The following is an 8,955-nucleotide window of genomic DNA, read 5'->3' on the forward strand; positions in this document are numbered from 1 at the left end:
CAAATTGATAGTAAATTTTTGGAAGAAGATTATTGAATAAATAATAAAATAATTCCCCTGAAAGAAAGATTACACAATTTCACAGTTGCAATTTATTTTAGGCATGTAATAAATAAGTAAAACATTTTTATTGTCACATGATATCTCTCATTATAAGTACAAAATAAATATAGAATATAAGAATTTCAACATTTATATAATAAATTCGTATAACTATTTATATTGGTCACACACAATCAGCCTTTCTTTAGATCCAGTGCAGTATTTGTTTTACAAAAACAAAAATATATTACTATTTTGTATAATAGGAATTATAAAAATTAGAAACTGTTGATTGTTTTGTGCATTATGCTTTTTTTTAAACTTTTTTTAAACTTTTTTTTAACTTCTAGATTTCATCAGTACATTCTGGAATTTTAATTTTAGTTGAGCTTTAGATACTTTTTTTATTGTAAAAATATTATTATAAAGGTTTGTACATTTTATACATTACTCAATACACATATAAATCTTATTACTGTACAAATTCGAAAGTATGATATTTTCTTTGGTATTTGTAGTTTTATTTTTTTTTTATTCATTATGTAATAAACAATTATAAATTTAAATTATCCTGTTTTTCACACTTCTCTTTTTTTTTAAACAGTTGTATTGATCTTTCGTCATAGGACATTCATTTTCTTATATTTGCAATATGCAAATACTTGAAATAACGATCTTATTCTTTTGGTAAAGCAGAGTCACTTTTTCCTCGCGAATAAGCACGCGTTGCTTTACTACCAAGCATTCTGTCCAACAAAGATTGTTTATTTCTTCTTCTAGCTGCGAGAACTTCTCTGCATAATTCGTGGAAGCATTCCGCGACTTGAGCAACCTATGCAAATTGTGACTGTTTAAAGAAAATTGTAGCTTACACCCCAAATATTAAGTAGAATCTCAATTACCTGCTCAGCAGCAGTTATTTCACTAAACCAGCATTCAAAATCCTTCGCTAATATTTCTCCTTCTTCACCACTGACTTGTCGTAAATGAACCATGTCAGCCTTATTTCCAACAAGAGCAAGAGGCATTGCAGCTTCAGGATCAGCAACTGCTAGAGCTTCTTTTGCCTTTCTAACAAAATTAAAAGAATTTCTATCTGTTATTGAATAAACTAGCAGCAAACCGTCGGCCCATTGCAAAGTTTCCATTGATGGCAATTCATCCTCACTCTGAAATATTATTTTAAATATGTAGGAAACTTTTTATACATTAATACATATACATGAGATTTTCTTATAAAAAAAAATTACCTTTGGACACGTATCTAAAATCTCAAAAAGAATAGGTTCGCCATCGACTAGTACCTCATGCTTGTATCTAGTTTCTAGAAAATAAAATAACAAATTTGTATTTAAGTGTATTAATAATAGCTACATTTTATTTAATTTTGTCTAACAATAAAGTTACGCAACTTATAATAACTTATAACACATACATTCACATCATAACAAAACATCTCATACATATAAATTTTTTTTAGTTCTTTAAAAAAATTAAATTGTAAATACTTGCATTAAATCAAGTTAAAAATGCGTTAATAGAATCCACTAATATTTCAATGAATATTTTTATTATTTTTTTTTTTTTATTTCTTTATCAAGTAATCTGTCAAATAATGTATTTTTTCTTCTTTTCATTTATATTTATACAATAATATAATTTGGAAAATATTTTTTTAAAACATGGTAATAACTACTAGTATAGTTGTTTTTTAAAAAATAATAAAAAATAAATTTTTTGCATGAAATATCTGTGATTTGAGGATTTAAATAAATGAATAAAAAGAATCCGACATAACTATCTATGTAACTTTCCACTGCGCAAATACTTAAGGACTAACGGATCCAATTTGTATATCATTAAGCAGTCTCTCAGATTGAATTTAGTTTGAGATGCTAACATAGTACGTGCTTCTCTTTTACCTAAGACAGTGTCTGTATTTGTACAAAACGATAAGTTTTGTTCAAGTGTTGTATCAACCTTGCATTAGTACTCGTCCTGTCTAGTGTCAAATTCGTCGTCGATAAATTTAGAACAGACACGGACTAAGGTATGCAGAAGGAGAATATACGCAGCTTTTAGTAGCGGATTACAGCTGCTGGCAATTTTTCAGAACTGGCGCTATCTTATATGCTATCTTATATACATATTTTAACATACACATACATAAGTTCTATAAGTCATACAAATTGATAAATCGGAAGTATCGGCATCTTTCTCACCTGATTGATGATCGTATTCCCCGATGTATCTTCTCGTCAAAAATCTTACTGTCAATGCTGAAATATAATGAAAATATATGCTATATGTGTATATAACTAATTCAAGCGTTAACATTATGTCGTACGTGATATAATTGAGTTGGCAAACTATAATGATAACCCACAGGCTACTCTCGCGCCTCGAACTTGTATAAATCAGTGATCTATATTTTATCCATTTGTTACAGTTGTTACATTTACTTATGCAAGTGAAAATTAATGTAAAAATATAATCTTTAAGTAATAATTTAAGTAATAATTTTACACAACAAATTGTATTTAAAATTTAATTACATTTTCTAAAAAAATATAATTTAAAAATCAGTACTTAATTTTATAAATAATTAATATCTAATTAATATTCCTAATCGCGGCAAGAAATTTTACAGACATTATCGTGTATAACTATTTTTGTATATTTGGAATATTCTATATGTCTTGTATATCATAAATATTATATTTAATTATGATTATCATGTGTGTGTACTCTGTCAATATAAATTGATTAATAATATGCATTCCTTTCTATATGAATGTATACAAATTAAAAAAGATGAATATTTTTTCTTATTATTTCATTTTTTAAAAATAACAACATTTAATTATAGAAAAATTTACGGATCCGACAAATTAAAACATGTAAGTGAAACTTTCGCTGCTTTTAACAGTGCTTAATCTTCGATGCTCCAAAGTAATGTTCACTCCATTAATCTCAATGTCTCGCGTGAAAGTGATAAAGAAAGGTTGATCATTGCGCTGATACGCGATATGATACTGCATCTGAACATATTGCGATTCGATCTGGGAAAATGAGAAAACAACCTAGTGACCCGCTTCGAGGTATACCACACTATTTTTATCACGAACTCAAAACCTGCCACGGCGCTATAAAACCTTGCGCTGACAGTGCGTTAGCGCCATTATGGCTTATTTCATCACAAAAAGCAGTAGGCACCGAATTTTTATTGAACACAAATCATCGGTTTATGTAGATTCGGGTGATATTGATCGCGAATGATATACAAAATCTAACTTTTTGATATTATAAAATTAATGCTCTGCAAAATTAATGAATCTGTAAAGAAATATATTAAACAATTTTCGGAAAAAAAAATCTTTAAACCAACTCTGAGAATTTAGTGAATCTAATATTACATATATATGAGTTCAAACATCTTTTGAATTTAGAAATGAGATAAATGTATAAATATTCCATGAAGTCTTTAGCATTAAAATATATTTCTATTTGAAATATACATTGCCTATAACATATAGGTCACAATTTTGATCAACAGAAAAACATGTGAATGTTTTGAAGTTTAGTACGATCGAATTATATTTGCATCGGAATTTGAAGCTCAAAATTATTGGGATGTTATTTCTCTCCTCCTTAATTTAATCTCAATGTCAGTGCATGAGAATTTAGGAATTTCGGGTATGCCATATTTTTAGAAAAAAACTTCAATTTTAATTTTTTTTTAAATTAAAATAAAAAAAAAACAATAATTCTTAAATTAATTTTTAAAAAATGTATAAAATATTACGTATTTAATGATGTATATTTTACATATCCAAGAAAAAGAAAAAAATCTCGTAAAAAATTTTAAGAAATATTTAAAAAATTACAATATTTTTTTCAACCTTTTTATTTGAACAATTTATTTTTAATGTAAATAATATTTTTTATTTTGATTTACATTTTACATCACAAAACGGATTACCAGAAAAAATAAATGTCTTTCACACTATATTATAACATTTTTTAAACAATACAATTGACAAAAATGTACAAAGCTTTTTTTTTTCCGATATAAGATTTCTCGACCGCAGAGAAAGATATGTTATGGAAAGCATGACGAATCGTGACTCGATGATGATCCAACACGAAATTTGAAGTAAAACTTTATAAATAGGAGCCACGTATTTTGCAAGCAGAAAAGACGCATAGCTCTCTTACGAAAATGAATCAATTATTTACTCACCTATGTCTTTACACTTGCCATTACCAAAAATACACGCAGTTGGCTACTCTCAAAGTCTTAATGTGTCTCTTATATATATATATATATATATATATATATATATATATATATATATGTATATATATATATGGTATGATATGTATATGTATGTATCTTCATCACGTGGAGCTTACTTATATATCTAGTACTTGAATTAAGAAGCGTTGAAATTTAATGCGAATTTTTTTTTTTTTTTTAATATATTTTTAAATTTGTTTTCTTTGGAAACGTTTATACACATGCAAACGATGCGAGTTCGCACATAATATGAGATGGATTTGTTTATAATTATATACTAAAATTTCCGATTTATGCCAGATTCGCAAACGCCTAAGATTAGAGCTTAAAGTTATTGTGACTGTTCGATAATTTATCCGTCACTCGCTATTATATACTTGCATAGTGCAAAACAGGACAAAACAATTGCACAAAAATATTTTTAAAAGCTTGCCATTAAAACTTTTTAAATATTTTGTTTGATGTAATTGATTATTTTTTAATCCATGTACTAACAGAATTTGTTGAAAAACTTTATTACTGTATTAAAAGTTGTAGAATAAATAATTGTAGAAAATCAAAAGCATCATTTCTCGTATATAAGAATTTAACGATCTCTTACGAACTTTGTAATTTATATTATCATATTTAACTGTATTCCAATAATCTATATTTTTGTTTCTTAATATGTGATGCAAGATATTTTATTAAAACAAACATCTTTTTCATCACAATATGTTAATTACGATGCCGTAATGTGAATTCTTGCTTCAAAGTTTTATCATACATTAATATTGATATTAGCATTGATATGGAAAGCTCAACGAAATTTCATTATGAAGTTTGGTTCTATCGAAATGCATTCACTTACCGCTTTTGCCAACTCCTGGTGCTCCTATCACAGCCACTTTGACTTCGCACAGCGAACTCTTCTTCCTTCTGATGCCTCTAATTGCATTTGACGTCATACTATGAGCATTTGTTACTGCCGAAAAGAAAATTAGACAGGACGTCGTCAAATTATCGAAAAGGTATAATTATCCAAGAGAGTCTTCAAATGCATATTCATCATAATTTTTTAGCTCTCTCTGTCTCTCTCTATCTATCTATCTATCTATCTATCTATCTATCTATCTGTCTATCTCTCTAAAGAAACTGCAATATATAACAAATTTAATTATTATGCTGTTATTATTATGACTGTTAATTATTATCATTATTATAATTATTATAATTATTATTTTTATTTTTATTATTAATATTAGAAATTTAAAAATTTATATGCTTGTGTTACAAAATTAATTATTTTTGAGAAGATTATTCGTATATTCCTCACTTATTGTTAAATTTCATCGCGCGGAACTAACGCTCCGTTGTTTTGAGTTATCGAGCCACGGTCCATTTACCGAATGTTCCATTTCCTCTACAGCGCAATAAAAAAAAAAAAACGAAGATTTTTACAGCACTTCGTGGCATCCGCCGCTTGTTTCTCTTTGGGCGCGTGTTTGAATAAGTCGTGCTATACACTTGGGAAGAGGAAGGGAGCGGCAGTGAACGCTAGTAGAGAGATGTAGAAAGGGAGAGAGAAAGATAGAGCGAGGAACGCAAGGAAGAGAAGGTAAGATGTGACGGGTACATTAATAGAACGGTTTGCACGCACATGTCCCGTGGAATCTTAAGAATTTCTCTTCCTCTGTCTAACAATGTACCGGGGTTACGAATATCAGATACGTGATTGCAATGATAGTGTGGTTTGTTACGAAATTTTCGTTGTAATCTCGCGTCGCTGATGTAGACTCGATACCGTTCTTAATCGAGTTTATTAAAATTTATTGACTTACCAGGGATCTTTATTTAATGATAACATGTCATTAATTTATTGTATACAAACAATTAATAAATCTGTGAGCGATAAATCGGCTTTATACGCGAGCGAAATTAAGTGCTCTTCTATTAATTGTTAAAGAGTTAATGTCTACCCTGTGATTTAACGATATACTTTCCTAAATGAATGCACGTTAATAGGTTTCTTGGAACATTTCATAGCATAACAAAGTAGCCGCGATTGTATAGTGTAGATATAAATAGACATTGCTATAAGGACGTAAAAATATGCAAATGAGCACACCTAATATAAGTAGACAATATTTAACATAGTAAACACAGTCTCTTTTCACCAAGAAATACTTTCTCTTTTTTATTGCATGTAACAGAAAAAAATATTTTTTTATCCGTTATAATGTTTTAGACCATTGAGTGAAATCATGCATGCTCGTGTAACGTATGCATGATTTAGTCGAGAGAAAAGCTAGAAATATACGCCAACTATTTTGCATATCAACAGAATGTATAAAAAAAAATTATATTATTTTTTTATGCATTCAACTATATATAATATGCATATAAAGAATATGAATAATTTGACTGCAACTTACCACTATACACCGATTTTATCGTCCTCCCTCACCCGTTATATCTATCGATTCATATCACGATCAAACAGTTTGCCGAATAACGAATGTTACAAGTTAGGAATGTATAATCGCTTTGCGAGTGTGAAATAAAAAGTGTTTTCTATCGAAAAATTATTTAATTAATTTTGCAGTCAAAGATTAAAAAATTGAATGAGACGCAAACGTATCTTTGACGAGCATAGTATTCTTTTATTTTATTTTTTGCCGGATTGCACAATGAAATCATACGGAAATGAGAAAAGATATAGATTGTCTGATGATCGCGCGTGTGTCACGTGGACTGATTGTGAGTCAAGCGTTTCGTTTGAATTCGCGATTTGAACCGCCGTGGCTCTTGGTCTTGGCGCGACTGTCTCGCCCTATTCTCTTCTGGCAACTCGCGAGATCCGCCGGTTCCCTTATTGCTCTTAAGCTCATGTACACGCGGTATCCGCTTCCGGTACAGATGTGCGCGCAGACGAAGGTCGAGATTCGAAACGGTTGATGTCCTCAAAGCGCCGCGACGCGCCGTCTTTACATCTTGATAAAATTGGAACAGATACACGGATCATGGCACGATTTAAAATAAGAAATCAAGATGTAATTTGGTATTTTTTAAGAAACGCGGAAGCTTCGCCAAATGCTGATTAAATTACAATTAGTAACAATTTCAAAAATTACATCTGTTAATCTATGTATTGGAATAATATACATGTATTTATATAGTGTTTTTTTAAAATATGTTCATTCTTTTGCAAAGATTCATGAATAGCGAATAAATTTAATGCTAGATACAAAGACATTCAAGATTTTTTCAAGTCTATGAGTGGCTAATCATGCCGCTTTTTTGAGTGTAATATTTCCTGTTGAATAATAAATTGATGTATATATAAAAGTAATATCAAGATAAATATCATAATATAGCTTTACAAATGATCGTACTTTATTCTATTATTAAAGGCATAAGAGGAAAAAAAAATTATAAGTTTACTTCAATATGCCAAATAACAAGAAGAATGTATTAGAGTAATAATAAGACTATAAGAATTACTGCTGCTATGCAAATTGCAAAAATTTGCTATATAATCGTTGCTAACTGAACAATTTGATGACATTAAAATTATTATCACGTTACTACAAAGTAAAACCAGAGATACGGTTTTCTACGTTTATCGACAGCTTTTACTGCAATGGATACAATTGGTTCGCTTAGAGGAGCCACGTGTTGGTAGACTTGAAAATTTCCTCTTTTCCGACTTCATCGATCTGCTCTTGGTGTCGTCTCGAGGCCTCTGGACAACCACCGAAGAACCAGTTTACAATTCGCAACAGAACTGGTTTTGGTCGATCTAAATAACAAACCATTTAATTATCATCGAAAGTTTCCCGGAATTAATTTACATCCATTTACCATAATAATTATAATAATTGGTCATATAATGTCAATTTAATATTTTCAATATGCATTTAATGTTTAAACACATTATTTTTATGTATTCTTATAAAAAGTGTCGTCAAAGCATAAGAATCTATTATAAATATAATCATTTTTAATTAATTTTCAATTAATTAAGTAATTAATTAAGTTATCAATTAATTTGTTTTAAAATAACAAGTATTCTCTTCTCTGACATATGTAATATAAAAGTACTCTCTTCTCTGATATAATGATACTATTTGATTCATAAAGAAATCGACAGTTTTCTTTTCGAAATATATCATATAACTCGCGTTTTGTGGAGATTTCTCCTGTACATAAAAATTATCATAATTTCTATTATATAATATATACACACGCAAAATATAAATTATACCATAACGAGAATTTGCTATTTGTTTGTTCATAATTCTTGTCATGCAATTTTTCCTGGATTGACGTTGGCAGTCATCTGCAATTTTATCGTGCTTCTAAAAAACACAAAATAATCTTTTATATAATAAATTATAGATCTTACCATATTGTTTTGATTTGAAAAAATATTAGTATGTATATTGTATAATAATTATAAACCGCAAAATTGCTAGTTTCCTTCGTAATTTTTATATGAATTTTTTATATAGGTTTTTTTTCTACCTGTTTTGTCATTGATAAATAATTACTATTGTAATTACAATCTCGATAATCATTATTTTCGCACATTGGTTTATATTCGATGTCTCTTTTCTTAATAATTTCTGGAA

At 28.7% G+C, this 8,955-nt stretch overlaps 2 protein-coding genes across 3 annotated transcripts; both read right to left on the reverse strand.

The window, feature by feature from the left end:
* Positions 1–109: 109 nt before the first annotated feature.
* LOC126849706 (ras-related and estrogen-regulated growth inhibitor) lies at positions 110–7,158 on the reverse strand. Of its 2 annotated transcripts, none has more exons than XM_050591831.1 (6): positions 6,757–7,158; positions 5,193–5,306; positions 2,265–2,321; positions 1,293–1,366; positions 945–1,211; positions 110–874 (listed from the first exon to the last, which is right to left on the reverse strand). In XM_050591831.1, the coding sequence occupies exons 2-6, from the start codon at positions 5,287–5,289 to the stop codon at positions 719–721; spliced, it is 651 nt and encodes a 216-aa protein (XP_050447788.1). In that variant the 5' UTR covers positions 5,290–5,306; positions 6,757–7,158; the 3' UTR covers positions 110–718. The 2 variants fall into 2 exon arrangements, with proteins under 2 accessions (XP_050447788.1, XP_050447789.1); XM_050591832.1 differs by lacking the exon at positions 6,757–7,158 and adding an exon at positions 5,658–5,816.
* A 752-nt stretch (positions 7,159–7,910) lies between these two features.
* On the reverse strand, positions 7,911–8,950 carry LOC126849709 (uncharacterized). Its single transcript, XM_050591838.1, has 4 exons — positions 8,849–8,950; positions 8,589–8,682; positions 8,436–8,523; positions 7,911–8,134 (listed from the first exon to the last, which is right to left on the reverse strand). Exons 1-4 carry the CDS (start codon positions 8,912–8,914, stop codon positions 7,984–7,986), a joined length of 399 nt encoding a protein of 132 aa, XP_050447795.1. The 5' UTR covers positions 8,915–8,950; the 3' UTR covers positions 7,911–7,983.
* Between the last annotated feature and the right edge of the window lie 5 nt (positions 8,951–8,955).

Source organism: Cataglyphis hispanica, chromosome 5, assembly GCF_021464435.1.
Source record: "Cataglyphis hispanica isolate Lineage 1 chromosome 5, ULB_Chis1_1.0, whole genome shotgun sequence".
NCBI lineage: Eukaryota > Metazoa > Arthropoda > Insecta > Hymenoptera > Formicidae > Cataglyphis > Cataglyphis hispanica.